The sequence below is a fragment of the Ambystoma mexicanum genome, chromosome 2p (assembly GCF_040938575.1).
Source record: "Ambystoma mexicanum isolate Mex_15411 chromosome 2p, UKY_AmexF1_1, whole genome shotgun sequence".
Taxonomy (NCBI): domain Eukaryota; kingdom Metazoa; phylum Chordata; class Amphibia; order Caudata; family Ambystomatidae; genus Ambystoma; species Ambystoma mexicanum.
This window is the reverse complement of record NC_090923.1, coordinates 833,770,161-833,790,642: the sequence shown is the minus strand read 5'-3', so window position 1 is coordinate 833,790,642 and position 20,482 is coordinate 833,770,161. Positions and strand designations below refer to the sequence as shown.

Genomic DNA, 20,482 nt, shown 5'->3' with positions numbered 1-20,482 from the left:
TCATTCGTCAGTGATAGTCCAAAAACCAATTCTGTCTGCTGTCCAAAAGTAACCTACCTGGACCCTGCCACTATTCAGAACAACTAAAGCACAGGGGGATGAATCCCTTCTCCTGTGAGATGGTGCTTTCACCAAGTTCAGTTCAGTAGTGTATCTTCAGATAGTTCTTCGTGAATGCTTTTATCAACTCATACAGTTCAGATACTGGGTTCTTCAATGTCTCAATGGTCCCTTTCACTCACTTACTCTTTCTTCCCTTTCTTCTTCTCCTCTGTGTGGAACTATCCCTTTTCTTCCACAGGATGAGTCGGTTTCTCTCTCTCTTTTCCAACTTAAGACTTCATCTTTATTTAATACTCCACATCCCTCTTGACTTGTTTGAATTTGAGAATTCAAATATTGGTTCTCTTGTCTTTGTTACTCTCAATAGTATATCTCGACTGGGACGAGTATGAGTGTTCCAGTAATGATTCTCATTCTCCTCATATGCTCTTAACACTTTGTTTGAACTGGGATGAGTATGGGTGTTCCAGTAATTATACTCAATCTTCTCGTAAATATTTGACACTTTGGCTTGACTAGTTTTGAGTATGAGTGTCCAGTATTATCTTTGGTCTCCCGCTTTCCCCGTTATCTGGATTACTCTGTGATAACGTCACTGGGCTTTTTGTGAAGCTGGGACCTTCTCCTTCAGGTGTCCGGTCGTCTTGTTGCTCCTTCGTTCCTCTGTCGGTTAGCAGCACTAGTTAAACCTCTGTGAACAGTGGTATCAGTGTTGTAAATGCACACCCAGGTCCACTGTGACATGGTCATGCCACCACCTGTCTGCCATTCAGGGTTAGGATGCCTTGTCTCTAGCTCTGCTTCTAGTTTCTCCTCTCTCCTGCAACGCCATGCTTCTGAGAATGTACTAGGGCTTCTCTTTCGCTTCGGACACTTCTCTTCCAGGTTTCGTTCAGTGTTCCTTTCCCAGCTAATTCGAACTTTGTGGGTTTTCTATCCTCCATGGTCTCCGCCTCCCAGCATTATGACACTATTGTGGGGCTTCTCCAGCATAGTATCAAAGTTCGTTTTCTCTGTTTGCATTACCCTTGATATTTCTTCGAGATTTTCTTGATCTTAGTACGATCCAAGTCTTTCCTCAAAGTCATAATCAGAGGGCTTGCGTGGCAATAACACATTCTAGTATGTTCATGTTTTCTTTCCTTATCTTCTTGAAGATGGGTTAATGTTAAAAGGATTAGGGATTTCCTCATCAGTACCGGGAGTCCTTGTCCCCAGAGGGGGAGGCTCTCCTGGTGAGGTTGCGCTTGCCTCTACCCGTAGGGAGGGTAATGCATAGCAGACTCACCTCTAGTCTCACAGACTCCCCCTGGGGAGAATTGATGGAATCTTGTGTTTCGTCACACTATCCTGTTGTGAAGTTCCTCCTGGCTCTTTTTCATGGGACTCCCTCCGAGCTTTGGTGAGCTTTGCTTCCAACTGTGGTTGGGAAGGATTTCTGGGTCTCCCCTGTGCCCCTGCAGTCTCTTTCCATTTTCCTTTGGTTGTTATCCCCCATCCTCCTCTGCCTAGATTGCTGAGATTGGTGTTGGGCATCTCATTCCTTATGTGAATGGAAAATTCCTGTTCATTCCAATTCTTATCACAACTCCATTCTCCATGCTCTGGGCCCTGTTTTCCGAGATGCGCCCACATGCATTCCTGTAGATTTGCAGTTCTGGTCTCCTGCTACCTGCTTATTTCCTTGACTCTGGGAATTTCTGTCAGGCTTTGCAGGGGTTAGGTGTTCACAGGCCCTTGGCTGTTCTTAAAAAGAAGGAAAAGAGATCTGCCCAGGACACATGTTGATGAGTATTACTGCATGGACAGAGATACCGATATCCAGGAACATCTTCACACACTCTGGGTAGCCAGGGACTGGGGTCTCGTGCAAATCCCACACACAGCCCCCTGGGGGTAGGACCAGCTCTGGTTACTGATAGGCTGCCTATACCAGGATTAGAGGCCTCTCTGCGGGCCCCACCCGTGTCATGTCACATAAACATGGTGAAATACTTTGTACCTCATGATTTTACTGCATCCACACTGTGTAGAAGGCAATTCTCCTTTGAAATGTATGTAGTTTCGGTGATGTATTCAGTTTATGGTGTGCGTTTTGCTCAATCCACCACCTTAATTTAGGGTTATTCTTCACATATTCTTTAGGAGCACATATCCATGTTTCTTAACTAGATCATTTTATTCTAGAGCGTGTTTGGTTATCTTTATTTAAATATGTTTTGGAATCTTTCGTCTATGACTGCCCTAGGACTCAAGCTTTCCAATAAAAGTTTATTTCTGCCTCCTTTTATCTACTAATTAGAGTTTATTCAATTGTCTGTCTATTGCTCTTACAGGGAAGATGGAGAACTGGAAGAGGGTGAACTTGAAGATGACGGAGGTGAGGAGGCAGTCCAAGAGGCTTCTGAAGAACCAGAGAAGAGTGAGAAGGAAAAGACTGAAAAGAGTGAAAAGCAGCCAAGTGATTCAGATGAGGAGAAAGCGCACCGGAGAATGAAGCGAAAAAGGAGGAAGGAGCGCGAAAAGGAAAAGAGGAGATCCAAGAAGAAACGGAAATCGAAACACAAGGCATGGGTTTGGGCGTTGGTGAAAGGGATTCAAGATGCTTTGTTTTGGTTTGCCTTGGTGGAGCTTACTCTTCTATTGACAGATCTTGTTGTGGAAGATTAGAATAGGTGTCTATGCAAAGACAGCAGATTAAAGCCATCCTTCATTTATGAGGTGAACCATTAAACTTGCGTCCTGGCCCCTGCGAGGTGAGTGTCCCCTTTCTCGCAATGTGCACTCCCTGCTTCCCCCTTTTATTTCTGCTGGTTGCATCCTACTTCTGCCTTTCCTTTTTCTACAACCTCTGCCGTAACTGGCTCTCACATGTGACCTCTGTTCTGCCCTTTTACCCTCTTTTTCTGTTCTTTTCTACTGTCTGCAACCTTTGTCTGCCTTTCCTTTTTCTACACCCTCTGCCGTACCTGGCTACCATATGTTATCTTTCCCCTGCCCTTTTTCCCTCTTCTTTATGTTCTTTTCTGCTGTTTGCATCCTTCGTTTGCCTTTCCTTTTCTACGGCCTCTGCCATACCTGGCTCTCATATACAACCTCCCCTCTGCCCTTTTCCCTCTTTTTTTCTTTTCTTTTCTGTGGTTTGCATCCTTCTTTTGCGTTTCCTTTTCTACGGCCGCTGCCATACCTTGGTCTCATATGCAACCTCTCCCTTGCTCTCTTACCCGACATGCCTCCCATACCCCCGATTGGTCTTTCCTTCAGAGGAAGGCAAAACCACCTTCTGGAACCAGGACTGCTCCACTCCATCTTGTTTCCTGGCCCCTGCGAGGTGAGTGTCCCCCTTCCCGCACTGTGCACTCCCTGCTTCCCCTTTTTTCAGCTGTTTGCATCCTTCTTCTGCCTTTCCTCCATCTTTGTCTTTGCTTTCTGCCTTTAATTTTTTAATTTTTTTATCGTTTGCCCGCTCCGATCCTCTGTGACCCCCGTCCTCTATCTTGTCTCCATCTGTCTTTGTTTCCTCTTTTTTCGCTCTCTACACTATTTCCCCTGCTATCGCGCTTCGCTTATTCTTCTACTCGTGCGTCCCCCTGATAGGCCAGATTTAACTGCCTTCTGCCCTTATAAAGGCAGTGACACATAGTGCGACACCCACCATTAGGATTGGTTCAATTGTAACTCTGCCCTCTCTTGCTTACAAAGCAACCAGCTTGCTGGTTCTTCCTTTCTCCGGCCCCCGAACCCCTTCCCCTGCACCCTGATTGGCCAGGGAAAGCCATTTCTGACCTCCACTCAGGGTAGTCTTGCCCGGACAGCCCTCGGCTAAGGGCCCCAAGGCGAAGGGCAGCGCCTACAGAAGCAGCTCCAGATGGTGTCAGTAGGGGAAGCAGGAAGCAGGCAGCCGTCAACCAGCAGCGACGGACAAAGTAGGTGTGGTCGAGACAGGGGGCACAGCAATCACTGCACCCCACTAAACTGTCCCTCCTCTCTCCTACCTTATCTTCCCCACCTCCCATTAGATTGAAGCCTTCATGATGTACCACTCTCTTTTTAGCAAATGTTAACCCATATATATATATATATATATATATATATGTATATCCACTAAGCTGTCAACTTTATTGCCTAGCCATCTCTCACGTCTAGATGAACTGTACCCGAACTGTGCTAGCCACTCCAGAAAGAACTGGGAGCATTAGCTTGCGTCACATTTATATAGAATAGAATTGTGAATATTATCTTCTGTTACATTTAGATCGAATTGTGAATATTTGCTTGCGTCACATCTAGACAGGATTGTCAATATTAGCCTGCGTCACACCTAGACAGGATTGTCAATATTAGCTTGTGCAACCTTTAGATAGTATTGTGAATATTAGCTTGCTTCACATCTAGACAGATTGTGAATACTAGGCGGACGGCATCTCTGCAGGGGATTTATGCCGTGATTTATTACTTTTTTCTAGGATTGGAATCCATGCATTAGAGCTTTGGAAAACTGCAACGGACTATCCGATTATTCGTACATTAGATGTATGCACATCCATCTACTTGTAGACACCTCTTAGTAGGACCGGAACTGGGATTCGAGAATCCCCGAGTGAAACAAGGATACTACAATTGATGCAGGCCTTGAAGACGACCAGAAGGGTCGAAACACGTGTCAGCTGTTTATAATAAACAGGATCTGAAATATTCACTACTTCATGCGATTTTTCATATTTGAATGCAATACTATTACTGTACAAGTCAGGCAGAGCGCGGTTGAGTCTGGTGACATTTTTTAGGGATATCTAACACTTTTAAGATACAGCTGTGAATATTAGCCTGCGTTACATCTAGACAGGATTGTGCATATTAGCCCGTGGCACTTTTAAGATACAGCTGGGAATATTAGCCTGCGTTACATCTAGACAGAATTGTGCATATTAGCCCGTGCCACTTTTAAGATACAACTGTGAATATTAGCCTGCGTTACATCTAGACAGGATTTGTGAATATTAGCCTGTGCCACATTTAGATAGAAATGTGGAGATATTCACACGCCACATCTAGAAAGAATTTGGAAATTAGCATGCATCACATTTAGGTAGCGATGCCACTAACCAACCCACTAAAAATCTCACCCTTCTGCATACACCTCTCAAATTCTAACCAAACACAACCATACCTCTAAGGCACACCAAACTGCACAAACTTCACTACATTGCAACAAAAAAAACAAATCACACATAGCCCCGCACAACAGAACACGATGGCTACCAACCAAAAACCACACCTAAGCTCAGGGAACGGTGTTAACCGAACTGAAGCTGCCAACCGCACACCACTGCTCTCTTGCACTTTTCCTGCTTGGTCCTACCAACTCACCCCTTTCCTTTTCAGATCCGCCAGGGGACCACTCTGGTTGTGATAGTGCGCGGTACAAATGTCCTTTAACATTAACATACTATTGTTCATTCGTGGACGAGTGCACATATTTCATTGAAAGAGCAATGCCTTTATAATATCTACTTTAAACAACTCCTTTAACTTTTAAAATTCATTGGTAGTAGACTTAGAGTTGCTATAATGCAGTGCGTTTGCAGCTTGATATTATGTATTTAAATGGAAACAGTAATGCCTAGGAGAGAGAATGCATTGTCACTAGAATTCTGCAGTTTGATATTCTGTGATTAAAAGAGAATATGAGTCTGTGTCCATGAGACGGAATGATCACGGCATTGGTTAGGTCCCCGTTGTTGTAAGACCAGACTAATGTGTGGTTTGAGAATGCATACAGGAACTAAGCATCGGAATCACAAATAAGCGTAAAATTGAATAATAATCCGTCAGGAGTGACGTATATGGAAGCGTTTGTTTACATCTGACGTCACACACTCTTGCGCGTGATGTCACCACACAAATTGACTCTTTTTCCCACGGCTTAACACGGGAGGAACCCTTTTGCTATAGCCGAGAGCCGAACGGCACAGGATTGATCCCGCAATTGGAATAGTGTAATAGGTAAATACATAACAATGTAGCTTGTTACTTAGCACTTGTTGTTTAAGTTGTTTAAGTTGTACTTGTAATGATGAACATATAGTGAACCGTACGTATGATAGTAGTTTGATTGATTCACGGTCGATAGTCATTTCAAAGGGACTGAATCTCGACTCATCGGAGAGTCTGTTGTAAATAAAGGGAAATTATGTCCGGTATTTTTATTTTTACCCCATACAGGGGGTTGGGCGAATGAAAGTCAGGATTTGGAGCTTGAATCTGAACTCATTTATGTACATACACATGTTGTATGAGTCAAATGGATTTAAATCACAACATATGGCTTGTTAGAACATTGTCTTTTATTTTGTATAGGTGGTTGTGGCTAATGGAAGCCTGGATCTGGTGCTTGAATTTGTATTCAGAGAACTTGTTGGCGGTTAACAGATTGAGAATATTGTTGATACTCCCTACAGGTTGGTAGGTTATAGCAACTTTATATTCCTTTGAATTTCCTGTAATTTCAGGAGTCTATCAGTTTGAATTTGGTCTCTCTTATAGATGAATAAGATAAAGATTGATGAATGATACCACATTGATTGGAAAGCTCATTTGGGACATCTACCAATCACTTTTCCACAATGGGAAGAGTAACAAACAAGTGTGCGGTAAATCCGGATATAAAAAAAACTGCATGTGAATCGCAGCACTTTCAACTTAATTCTGCACATTATATTCATTTAGGTGATTATTTCACAATGAGTACTAACAAACAGGAAATACCTAGTCAATAAATTGGGAAGGGCTAACTACAATTGATTTGACCCAGAGATGATGGCTTCACACGCTACAGTCACAATGGGTGAATAGAAAAATATTTTAAGGAAGTTGTTCGAAAATAAGAAACATTTAGTTTATAATTTTCTGAAGTATGAATAGAGAGAATATACTAATATGTGGTTTTCTTTACATTTTTTGCAAATATTCTCTCCACTACCCTGAACCTTCCACTCCATCCTGACCTGATGTTTGACATTATATGTTATGGTCTTTTATTTTAACTTACTTGTGACAATCACACTCTTTGAAATTCTGTTGGAATGTACATATTTTTTACATATATATTTTCTTTTATCTTTTGTGACTTACATATGTGATTAATGTTAATGGTATTGATGGGTGAATATACAAAAAGCCTTGAAAACGACCTATGGTTGAAACACGTGTTGGCTGTCTACGACGTAAGAAATTAAAGAGACACTATTTCTATTTACATTTTAAGTTATTTTCTGGCATATAAGGTGTCATCAGAGGACTTTTTTCAATATTTAGATTGGGTTAGAGCGCGAGGCATCATCCCACACTCATAATTTTCATTTACCAATTTCAAAACTTTCTGAGAAGTTTTGTGGGAATGAGTTTGCTCGCTGCCATTCCCTATTTTCCTTGTAACAGAAGATTGTAGAGAAAACGATAGTGTTAACTAGCGCACAGTCAAGTAAGAATCCCACACTCCAGATTTACTTTGAGCATGGTAAGAGAGTTTGTGCTGTCGTTCACCTGGACATGGGTCCCGAAACTGAAGCAACACCACTGTTAGGAAAACCAGGTGGAATGTGCATACTTCAGTGCTTTGCTGATTGCCGGATGCACACTCAGTCTAATGTCCCCCTCTTACAAGGCTCCAGCCTAAAATGCCCATAGATCCCCATCCACCTATCCCTTCCCTCATCCCTAACAACCCTTTTTGGGTGGCCACATAAGTTAAGAATGGCAGAGTGAAGCAACAACCATTTAGCTCACGTTTTCATTGCTCCGATTGCTGCTTTGTGTGTCTTCCTCTCGTCTTCCCTTGAGCTCCCTCATTCCTAGTCTTGGCTTCCCTAACCCCCAAGATGTTGGCCACTAAAGATCTGTTATTTCTACTGTTTACTATCTTCTCTGGTTAGTGGTGAGGGGCTGAAAGCAGAAGCCATATCTGTCTCCCCCTGGGACATCCTAAGTGTAACCTAACCTTACACAGATATCACATGATAAAGACTATGCCACACTCGGACACCCTGGTCCATACATTGCCTCCTCCACTCTCACCCTCTCGTTCTCCCTCCTTTTCCTGCCAATGAAAATCGTTAATGATGAGTGTGTGGGTGGGGTGATGGGTGCATGTGTGCCTCAGTTAAGTTGTTGCAGTGTACAGCACGACATGGCGTGGTGGTTCTAGCTGCCTAAGCCAGAACTAGAAAGCAGAGGCATGGGGCACCACGTGCGTAGTGCAGCCTTGGGTTGCTTTAATGAAGGACCTGAGTGACCGTCCAACTCCAAAGTTTGGACGGTAAGAGTACACTGATAAGTGATTGCCTGTGTCCAGCTCATGCACCTGTGACAGGATGGGAGCTGTGTTATCGGAGTATCAGACATTGAGGCTCTGTACTAAGCATGTGGACATTGGATGTCAGTCAGAGCCAAGGTCATCCCGCAGACTGAGCCAAGCACAGGGCAGGCAGGTGGCCGTGACATGCGCGGGAATGTGTACTGGCATTGCCGAGCCCCGGGCTATGTCCCCAAACAGCAGTGAGCTCATTGGCCCGCGCGGTGGGCCGTAGGGTGGAGGGGGCTTCAAGTTCTGAGGAGTGGTGGGAGGGAAAGGGGTCAGTGGCTCGGGGCTGTGGTACAGGTTATCAGAGGACCGACGGTGCCAGGCCCGGTGTCCTTGTTGAAGGAGTGTGTGTAGAGAAGAGAGGACTGTAGCTGTGATCTTGGTGATTCACTGACTAAGGGTCACACCCTTATAAGCACGGAGGCGAGACCGGGATTTCTCCTGACACCACTGGAGATGTAAAAAAAACTCTTTTTTCAATTGTATTATTCAAACAATTGAACGCACAGTGTCTGTGCGATCACCTGCCCCACAGGTATCAAACAGTTGTAAATTAGTACAAATAGTTATTTGCATTCCGTACAGCAAATTAGCACATTTTACTCCTTGAGTGCTGAATCCTCTGCACATTTGCCGGTGTGGCCATATTCCCCTATTGTTTTAGCGTGTCCGCTGCCGACTCATTTCAGATTGATCCGTCCAAAAACTGACATTTTCCGTTTCTGTTGGTTTTTCTTCTTGCAAACGTAAAAGCTTGTGTTTCCAGAGAACAAACTGCCAGTGTTTTCTTACAACAAGGCAGGGTTGTAACCAGTTTCGTCATTTACCTCAGCTCAGTGATACCGCTTGTAGCTGCTTACATTTTACTTCAATGTTTCCACATATTGTGACCGGCAGAGCTCTCAATTTTGTAAGGCGTGATTAATCTCGCTAATGCTTTCATCCTTTGCATTTAAGTAGAAGTGTTTTTGCTTTTTTCAATGCAGGATGGCACCTCAGAGAATACAAAGGGAAAAACATGACCAGATAGATTACACCCGCTTGTCATGGCTATATGTGGGTGCTACGAAGGGTGGCTAATTATCTTTGTCGCATAAAGATTTAGGAATTATACGATGTCCGCTTGTCATGGCTATATGTGGATGTTACAAAGGGTGGTTAATTATCTTTGTCGCATAAAGGTTTAGGAATTATACGAATGTCCCTTATTTCATCAGTTTAGTGGTTAAATCTCTTTGAAACTTTGATTTCTGCTGCTTTGCAGAGCAACCTTTCAATCTGCTCCCGAAAGAGACCCGTTGCTATTAACTTTGAAACACTTAACCCGATAAGTACAGCGTCAGAAACAAGAAAGAAAAATAGTAGTGTATACAGAGTTCACAGAAATGCATACTTTTAACGTGTCTGTGAGAGCACTGCTGCTCAACCTTTTGTCCAAGTGACCGTGCCATTGGCGAGGAAAGAAAATGTTTGATGTGATGAAAGATAAAACCCAGTGGTATTAAAGGTTTGCACATTGGTGTTACTGTCTGTCCGTGACAGACCAATTCACATTCTATTTTTGATATTTTACTTTGGGCTGCCACATCATAAGCACTGAGCTAGAAGGAGCCGGCTGAATGCATGCAGCCGCCACTTACGATCCCTGATGGAGCAGCCATCACTGATTTCAAGCCTGCTGTTACATCTCAAACAAAGAATTGCAGCCATTTTATTGGTCAAAAAAGGACCTATTATCCTGGTGGATGTGAGTGCAGCATTGTCGCCAAACTGTTAGATGAGATTAGAAATTTTGCACTCTGCTTTGGAAGTTTGGGATTCAAAAGCTGTTGATGTGAAATTCCAAAATGCAATTAAAAAACCCTGCCTTTTGAAACTGGCACTCAAAATGGCAAACCTACAACCATAGCCTGGCATTGTAATTCAAAGCTTTTACTTGTGATTTATACATTGGATGGTTCTAAATTGGTTTATAATTTTGATCCTTCAGAATTGCATATTCTAAACTCACCATCTCGAGCTGACCATCATGCATCAAGTTCTCATCTCTTATTTATAGTCTTGACATTAACACTAGGTTGGTACAGTTTTTGGTTTGGCTACAAAAAGCTTTTTGTTTTTCACAGAACTATTGCAAGACCTGCTGGGTTAGTGCCCTGACTTAGCATGTTTCATTGCAATGTAACATATGTTCTTCATTTCTCTCCCCTCTTGGTCTTCCTGCATGCCTCTGTCCCTTCCAACATGGTCCATGCCCCACCGACCTCCATATTTCTGCAGTTTGTTTTAGTACAGCTAGGAGAAAGATGTCATTGAATAGGAACACACAGTTTGTGAGTGTTGTTTAGTTATTTACCCACCCACTGACTGCTCATAATCATCCTAATCCATATGGCCATTTCCACTCACTACCTGCCCCACTCAACCAAAACACGTCGTCCGGGGATCTCTTTGAGCTTATTCTATCAAGCAGTAACATTAAACCTTGGTCTGCCAGTGTTATTTGTAAGCCATCTGCTAAGAGTACATGGCTTAATTGTCGCTGTAAATGTGCTACTAGTGTGATAAATGCACTGGTTCACTGTAAAAGTGCTACTGGTGTGATAAGTGCACTGGTTCACTGAAGTCCTGCAAAATAAAAGCTAGTTTTGGCATAGACATAGGCATTTACCCGGCACTGCTATAATATGCCCAGGTAATCGCACCATTTTCTGGCTGTTGCTATCTTATGATAATGTGTTATTTATATAGCACTTTTGCCAAATCGCTTTACATAGAGCATATATACATACAATATCCAGCTGAAGTTGGTGCTCATCGACCTCGGAAGGAAGAAAGGCTGAGTCGGTCTTGCTGGGATTCAAACCTGCGACCTCCAAGTCACACACAGATTACAGCATGTTTGGGTCTGCTATACCTACCATGCCTCTGTAATGTTTGGCAGACCACACAGTTTTCAAAGTGGACTAAACATCTGTAGTGCTTCATGACTACAACTACCAGAGAATGGTCTCCCTAGTTCATGGTCCCGCCACTTCTAATGAATACATGCATGCATGGCACACATTTAAAGTGTTGTATTGTGTAAACGTGTGTATCTACTCATTATAACCATCTTCTGGCCTCCACCTACAATGCCAGCATGAGAACATATTTTTCCAGCATTACTGAATATCTATGTAATGCATTTTTTTAATGCATGCAACATAATGCCAGCTATTCTCAAAACAAGCTGCTGTAAAATACACCATAACAGACTTACACACGTAAGAATAATTTACCATCGTTAGTACCTAAAACCTAATGCTTTTTAGGTCATGTTTGTGTGGGTTTGGACAGTAAATTACACATATTGGAAGTCATCTTTCCAAAGTTTTCGTGGGGGAAAATCCCTCTGCAACCCTTTGATGTGGGTCGGGCTTGATCGCAGAGCGAGCTCCCTTGTTAATTCCGCCTGCGAAATTTGCGCTCCACCACCTCTCAAAGTCACCAGCCGCCACTGCCCGGGCCCAGACTGCTTGGAACATTCCCAGAGATATATCATCCTTTTGACACTTTTACTGTGGTAGTGTTGCAAAAACATAATTCAGCAAACCAAAAGGTTTGGCATAGCCCCTTTTCAGACCTTCGTTCTTCAGAAGGAACAAACCATATTGAATTTGAAATTGGGCGTTCTTCCTTTTGTGATGGCAGGTTGAACTTGAAAAACGATACTCTGGATGATTGCCCAGATGTATGCCTGCATTTATGATTGGTTTTAAAACCATTCAGCCATCAAACTGAGAGACCCCAGGGTCACACATGTCTTGGCCTCCTGCTTCTTTACTTAAACATCTGAAAAGATTCTAATGTCTACAAAGTTAATTTGGTCCTCCTTCTCCGTTGAGTTAAACTAAGATACACGTTTGTAAGAAGAACTAAGACAACTTCTTGGTAGTGTTTTCTTGTTTGTGTATTGTTTCTTGTTGAAAATGTGACTTTTCCTGGCAAAATAATACTTAAGACAATGGTCATACACATGTGCGTGATTAACCGCAGTGTACCGTCATTTCAAATGAAGGTTATCATACCGTCAAAAAATCCATATGTGACATGATGTGTGAAATTAGTCCATAATGCTCCTGACCAGGCCCTATTGTTAGCAGTATGTCCTGCTTTAGTTCGTCATAGGTTGTACTTCCATCGGGATTCAGTGTTTGGAATGCCTGTTGAGCTTCCCTTTAAGGAAGGGTGGTATTTAGCAAGTCCACCAATCCCGCAACCACCTGGCAATCTCAGCCACTTTTCCAAAGTTGACAAAGAAGGCTGTCGTGTCTTTCCTATTATTTAAACTTTGGAGGTTCGGAAGGGGCAAGAACAAATGCTGTCCATGCATGTGTTATGACCCATTGTCGGGCGGTCAGGGTTTTTTGGAGTTGCCGACTCATGGCCAGTTTCGCTTCCACCAAGTCTTTCAACAGACCTTCCATCTTCTTTTCATGTGTGGCCTCTGCTTTGGGGCCTAATCAATCCCAGGTGTGACAGATTGCTCCAGGAGGACACGCAGTCTCAAAGACAGTCCAAGGGTTTTAGCATTTTTAAGGGGCTTCAGCTAATGGGTATTCCTCTCTTTCTCACGTCTTGCCATGGGCGCCTTCAACTGTAGGACAGGATTCCCTAATCCCCAAGATGCTCACTAGAGCTTGTTATCCACAACAATCTGATCTGGCTAGCGTTAAGGGCCTAATGGCAGAAGCCTTGTGTCTCCCTTCAGGACTTCCTAAGAGTTCCCTAACCTTCCCAAGCTATCAATTGAAGATGTTAAGATTGTGCCGTACTCCCCCCACTCTCCTTAACTTTCACTGCACTCCTCGGCTCTCAGTGCACCCCTCTAAACAACATTCACTACGCCCTTAATTCTATATGCCTTACCACACTCTCTCTGCCATCTCTTACCACTACACCCTTTCTGCTTCACTACACCCACAGCTCTACTTCCGCCTTGCCCTCTCTCCACACCCACCCCAATACTTTCACTCTCTCAAACTCCTGCTACACCTCTCTCTATTTTCCCCTTCTCACTCAACTTATATAACCCTCCCTTCTCACACTACAATGCATACAGCTGGTACCACTCTTCCTCACAACCAATAACTCACTTTCAATCTCTCTTTATACTCCAATCGCCACACCACCTCCTTCACCTGCGGCACTCTCCTCACTGGTCTCTTGGTCTGCAGCCTCTACACCTGCCTCTCCACAACATCCTACACGCTGCCTTTCACTGGCTTCCCTTTTATACTCTGCCTGCCTTTTCCCCAGCGGCTGGGTTGCAGAGGTGAAAAGCTTAAAAAAACCTCTAAAACTCTTCCAGCACATTTTTGTTTGCAGTCTCTGATAGTGTGGTGGCAGCCAGGAGCTCGGGCTGCTGCTAGTTTTCCTTGTAGCTTCCTTCATGTGCTACTGAGTTGTCTTCCCAAATCGGTTTGGGTAGGGGTTTTGTTTTTCGCCTGCTCCCCTGCAGCCTCACCCCAGTCTCTGTTCATGTTTTGTTGTCCCACCATTCTATTTGGTGTTGGCAGGTCGTGTGTTGTGTCTGGTAAATTAATTCCCACTCTGTTCCCTGTTTGTTCTAGGTTCCTTTCTCCTGGTTCTGGTAAAACACAAAGCAATGGCTTTGCCTTGCCCCAAGTGGCAGAGGGAACACGCATTGCAGGCATGGTAAATGCACTTGCCACGTAATGCCATGGGTATTAACTGGCTGTAGATGGTAGGAGGTGCAAAATGGTGCGAGTACATGGACATCTAAGAACATTGTCTGACAAATGCCTAATACTTATACTAATACGTATACATGAGCCAAAACTGTCGGCTTGGCCAATGCTTGTATTTAACAGGATTTCATTGAAGGACATTATATTGTTTATAAATGGAATGGCTCAAGGCAGACCCGGTGAAGACATTTTTATTAAACCAGTAGCATGTATACAACTCCAATTAAGTAATTTACTCTCAGAGGACTGCCTTGAATAAGCACTGGCAGGCACAAGTGCAAAATTTGATGATAAGGCTTGATTAAAGCGAGCTAAAGAGTTCCCATGAGGAGGTACTTTGGGTGGGGAGGGGTAGGGAATTGGTAGGAATGGCCATATGGATTAGCTTGGCAATGGTCAGTGAATGGGTGGTCAAATAACAAAACAATAAAATATAAGGTCATGCCAATTAAGGTCAATAAGTACACGATCCAATCGTGTAATAACAGTATAGAACAGGGACTTGCAGGGTTAGCAAGCAAGATATATCACAGACTTAGAGTAGATCTATATAGTGTGTCTGAATGGAACTTCAAATACCAGCTTCCTAAGGCCAACCTAAACAAGACCAGGTAGTAGGGAGAACAAACAGAGTTCTTAATCAGGTGTTCAAAATATTTATTTATTTATTCACATTTGTGGAGCGCACATCAGCCCTTAGGCATCATGGCGCTTGTTACATAGGTGAGAAAAGCTTAGTTACAGTAGCATCATGTATACATTTTGAAATTTTATTCGGATTATATACATACATTTTGCACCATTTTTTGAATATATATAAGAATTAAGAGTAGGAGAGGGTGGAGGGTGTGATGTTGGTATGTAGATATGAGGGGTGCGTTAGTTGAAGAGTGCTGTTTTCAGATTTCTCCGGAAGGCAGGGAGCGAGGTTTCAACTTGGAGAACGGTAGGGAGTGAGTTACAGAGCTTAGGTGCTATGTACGGGAAGCCTAGCCCTCCTGCTTTAGCCCTGTTGATGTGGGGGATAGTGAGTTGATTGGTGTAGCATGTTCCCGTGGGTCTAGCTGAGGTGGTTCTGTTGAGGGTTCCTGATAGATAGGAGGGTGCTGTGTAGTTGATGCATTTGTGTGCTGTGATGAGGATTTTGAAAGTAATGCAGTCTTTGACTGGAAGCCAGTGGACGGACTGTCTGACTTGTGAAATGTGGTCTCTTCTTGGGGTGCTGAGTGCTGCTCTAAGCATGTTGTTTTGAGTGATTTGGAGTTTAAGTTTTTTATGGAGGTGCCTGCTAAGAGGGCATTTAAATAATCCAGCTTAGCACCTATGGTGGCTCTGGCTATTGAAAGGCAGTTGGACTTAGTTAGGAACGGTTTAATGGCATTGATGAGTTTGGTGCTAAGGGAAGACGCAGATTCTATAGCACTGACTTGCTTATTCATGGAAAGCGTGGCATCAATGTAAACCCCTAAAGTCTTGACGTCTTTGAGGACGAGGATGATGGAGTTGTCAATGTTAAAATTGGAGTAGATACTGTCTAGTTTGTTAAATGTGGTTTTTTGCCCCAGGATGAGCATCTGCATCTGATCTCCATTGAGACATAGGCCGTTTTCCGACCATCCAGTCCTGGATGGTAGTGTGGATTTGGCTTAGAGCGGCCACATCTTGCTCGTATGAGCCGGTTAGTGGAAGGAGAACTTTGGTATCGTCCGCATAGTTTGTATATGCGATCCGAAGCGCATCCAACTTGTCAAAAAGAGGCTCAGTAAAGAGATTGTAAAGCGTAGGCACAGTGCAGGATCCCTGTGGGACACCACAGTGAATGGTGGTAGGTGCTGCATTTGCTGTGTTTGAGAAAACTTTCATTGCTCTTCCTTCTAGGAAGGAGGAGATCCATGAAGACTCTTGACTGGAGAATTGTGCTGCTTGAGTGAGGTGAGTGGTGAGAGTTTTATGCTCAACCAGGTTGAAGGCCGCCGATAAGTCTAAGAGGAGTGGGAGCGCCGGCTTTCCTCTGTCTAGGATTTGGGTAATTAGGAGTTTTTAGGTCTAATAGAGCAGTTTCGGTGCTGTGCCCTTTATGGAATCCTGACTGTCTTTTGCCTAGGACAAAATGATTCTCCAGGTGGAGTTGGATCTGATAATGAGCCGCTTTGTCCAATATTTTAAGAAGAAACGGACGGTAGTTATGGGCCATTAGCTGTTAGGCTGGGCCGGATGTTAGGCAGAATCCTGTGCAGTTCCCTTGGGGAACACTGCAAAAAGATTAAGACCACAGGAGTAAGCAGTAAACCCAATTGGTAGCAGTCTGCACCACCCAGATTTACCTGGTAGCTGTGGCTGAGCAGTCAGACTTCTCTCAAGAAGAGTAGGGCAGTATAAAGAGTATACACAATAGGCCTAAAAACACAGTAGAGCAAACAAACACTGACCAGAGCTTTGTTTAAAATGTATATAGTTATTTATTTAAAACACACATTAGGCAATATACTAGCACTCTAAATCAGAATCAAGTTAAAACACAGTCAGGTAAAGTATACACACCTCCCTTGATAACTATCGGACAAGTCAGAGTTAAAACGCCACGATTTGTTAAACAGATGTGAGCGCATAACCTGATGGCACACCAATAGTTCAGTTAAAGGGAGAAAAAAAGGCACAGCATAGAAATAAAACAGGTCCCAACACTTTTAGGAGTTCTCAGCAAGGGAATAAAGGCAGTATATACTGTAGAGCCAAAGTTCATGGGCCAGGCCCACTTTAAATGGAGCAAAGCGAAATTTCCCCAGGATCACACAGTTTAAAATGCACTAAAAGTCTTTGCAGAATGTTCAAAAGAGGTTGGGGTCATTCAAGAAGGTAAAGTTAGAAGGTCTGGGGCCAACCCAGTTGGAAAGCCAAGGATTTAAGGGTCACCTTGGGCAAACCGAAGAAAGGGAGGCCAGGCTGGACACAGTACCTTAAAGAGAGAGGAAGCTCCAGCGGTGGCGGCAGTTCCTGGCAGTGGTTGCAGTTCGTTGTTTCGACCAGGGGAAGAAAGGATCTCGTCGAGGAGGAAACGTGGAGTCGTTGCACTGCACAGGCATGAAACCAGCCGCGGAGTTCGTCGATAAAAGGTGCGTTCCTTTTATTCGCGGTCGAAGTGGTGAAGCTTGGCTATCCGGCCGCCGGGGTGCTTTGCACAGGCGATTCGACCAAGAGACGTCTTTGGAAGGCGAAAAGGGCGAACTGGTTGGTCCCACCAGCTCAGAGGAAGTAGACTTGTCCAGCAGAAGATCTTCTCTTGTCATTGGGAAAGTGGTGAGTTTGTTGCAGCAGGGCTCCACCAGTGGTGTCGTTGTTGCAGATGGCTCAGCTTCTTCCCTCTTTGGATTCTTAGGTCCTGTGGCGACTTCTGAAGTTCCAGTCCCAAAGGCCCTGCTTTTATGCAGAAAAACCCCCATTCAACAGCCTAGCTGTCACTCAAACATGCTAAGTGGTGAGCCGGGCGATTCACCACTGGCCCAATCAGAACAGAGTGCAACTTGAGTTGCTAAGGCAACACAGTCCAGGGTGCCAATTCCCATTCTGTGGAACCCAGACAGAGTTGCACCATTTGGAGGGCTTCTGTGGAGAAGCCCGCCAAAAAGTGGAAAAAAAGGACTCGACCTTGGTTAGAGTTACAGAGACGGACACGAACACCATTTTAGAAGAGAGTTCTGGCAAAAAGACCCAACCGTTGATTTAATATTAAATAAAACAACGGTATCTTTAACATTGCACCAAAAAGTGGTGCGTTTAAAATCAATGGGAAAATCCCATAGAGAATATTCTGGTGGAATATTTCACCTGGTAACCACTGCCACCAGCCCCTTGCCCCCTTGAAAACAGACCCAGGGGCAATATAATTAACCCCTTCCAGTACTTCCACAATATGATGGTTTGTACTGGTTCTGTTCACAATTTGACTAGTGAAGTCAATGGTGACTTTACATGCCCTGGGAGACAGTAGGCAGTCCCAGGGTATGGAGTCTGTTTGGGGGTCACTATGACACCCCCTGTGTTACTGCACTGAGGGTGCTGTGTAACACATACAAAAAACAGATGATACCCTATGGAGTAAAAGACCCCATAGCCCAAAATCACACAAATAGTCAAGAGACATATCTGAAATCATATAAATAATGATTGAGGAACCTTTCTGTTGTGGGTTTCCCAAGGGTTTGACCTCAGCGCCCTGTTTGTTGTAGTAATATGTTTACTGATTTTCTGGGTGGTCGCAAAAGACTGTAACAGAGTTCTGGTTCCTTTACTCCGTTTGGTTGAAAAACAATAAAGTGTTTTGGGTTACTGTTTTTCTTCTGGGCCCTTATGGAAAGAAAAAATATATGTATACCAAACTTTTTTCTTGATTTTGTAATAAATAGATATCTTTTATTCAAACATATTGTTACGTTTGTTGAATTGCCCTCTGTGATAACACGTGTTTCGGCGAAACCATCGCCTTTTTCAAATCAGGGCTAGTTCGTAAATCAAAATAGATAGTGATTTTTTTAAAACATAAATTGACAATCATGAATCAGGTTGTTGAAACATTAAAGTACATGAGAAATGAAAACCTTTTTGTTATATTCATGCAATAATTAAATGGTTCAAAACAATATAAAAAACATTTGGTTGGCCATTGGGGACGGGTGAAAGGACGGATTGGTAAGGGATAAAAAATAAAACAACAAAGAGAGAGAAAAAAATGTACAAAAAAATAAAGATTAACGAAAAAGTTTTGAAGTACATTGTATTTGAAGATAATTCAAATATTCATTTAAATTACATTGAAATTTGGTTTCATCAAATTTCTCACCTAATGTTTTAATTTGGATATTCATAATACTTGAAACGTTCATTACTATGGACTCGAATAAGTCATGGGTGAAATCCCTGTAAATTCACACAAAAGGTAATGTTAGGCTTTACAGGTTGATTTCCCTTTTAATACTTGGATACTTCCGCTTATTTTTTTACATTGCGTCAATGTTCCTGTACACACTACTGGTACATTAAGGTGCTCATTTTTAGTATTTGTCTACGGACTTTAGGTCCTCAAAAAATGGCCTCGGCTTTATTTAAATGCTTGTGTTGGTTTTACCATTCTAACATTCTGTTGTTGCTTAAAATTGCAAATGTCAAATGGGGTAATCTTTAAGCCTCAACGCTGTACTGACGTCCTGATAATTTCTCAAAAAAAAAACCTTTTCGTCGCATCTACATGTGGAATCACATGTTTGCGCTAGTTCCTAATGCAGCCCCCTAAGGGGACCCGCCTGTACGCTTACCTTCAGCCGCGAATACACTAGTAGAAAAGGGTCTCAATTCAGACCATGAAATGGCCTCTTTCTTATGAAATTGACTGTTTAAAAAATCAGGACCTTTGAAGGATTCTCTCTTAATGTTATTGATCATTTTTATACATTGGTGCTGTCACATATTTTGAAAGAACTTACATTTTCTCTTTCCCTGTAAAGGCTCGTTTCAGACCAGCACATTTCTAAAAATGTTTTATTTATTTTGTCTCGGCTCCAATTAAATCAGGGGCAGACAATAACAACACACTTGAGTGTCAATTAATAATGACCATTGTCACCAATTTGACGTTTTTCCGTGCATTTTTGACCAAAAGATGGCCGCGACAAAGAAAACAAAAAAAGGACCAATTGTAAACAAGCAAGGAACACATATATGTTACTATGAATAAAAATAGACACGTAATCATTTACCCGCATAGAATTCCATCATGGATATGAACACATAAGGTTGGAAACAACTTTTTAGCAACACGTAGTATCTATTGGTGCGTAACTACGAGATTAACTAATATTGTCTTTTAATTCATATCTCACAATGTTTCAAATATACGTACATATAAAAGTCATTTTTTCATGCTAATATGTAAAAAGAACGTTGTTAAGTGGTCCTTAGCCTCTCGTAAGTGAGGCAAGGAAACCAACATGGAGAGCATAGTAAACACAATGATAGGACTAGTTACCATCATGCTGAAAGTAAATAGGAAGCCGACAAAGAACCGCGAGGACCATTTGAAAACAGTATTCGCGGCTGAAGGTAAGCGTACAGGCGGGTCCCCTAATGGGGCTGCATTAGGAACTAGCGCAAACATGTGATTCCACATGTAGATGCGGCAAAAAGGTTTTTTTTTTTTTGGAGAAATTATCAGGACGTCAGTACAGCGTTGAGGCTTAAAGATTACCCCATTTGACATTTGCAATTTTAAGCGACAACAGAATGTTAGAACGGTAAAACCAACACAAGCATT

The 20,482-nt window shown here is 42.9% G+C and overlaps 1 protein-coding gene across 2 annotated transcripts in view; it reads left to right on the top strand.

Moving 5' to 3' along the window:
• Nucleotides 1-20,482, top strand: part of ZC3H4 (zinc finger CCCH-type containing 4) — a 748,106-nt gene that overhangs the window by 132,888 nt on the left and 594,736 nt on the right. For both annotated transcript variants that reach the window (XM_069644536.1, XM_069644535.1), the window contains exon 2: nucleotides 2,400-2,631. In XM_069644536.1, coding sequence (XP_069500637.1) covers nucleotides 2,400-2,631 — 232 coding nt within the window. The remainder of the gene's footprint in view (nucleotides 1-2,399; nucleotides 2,632-20,482) is intronic.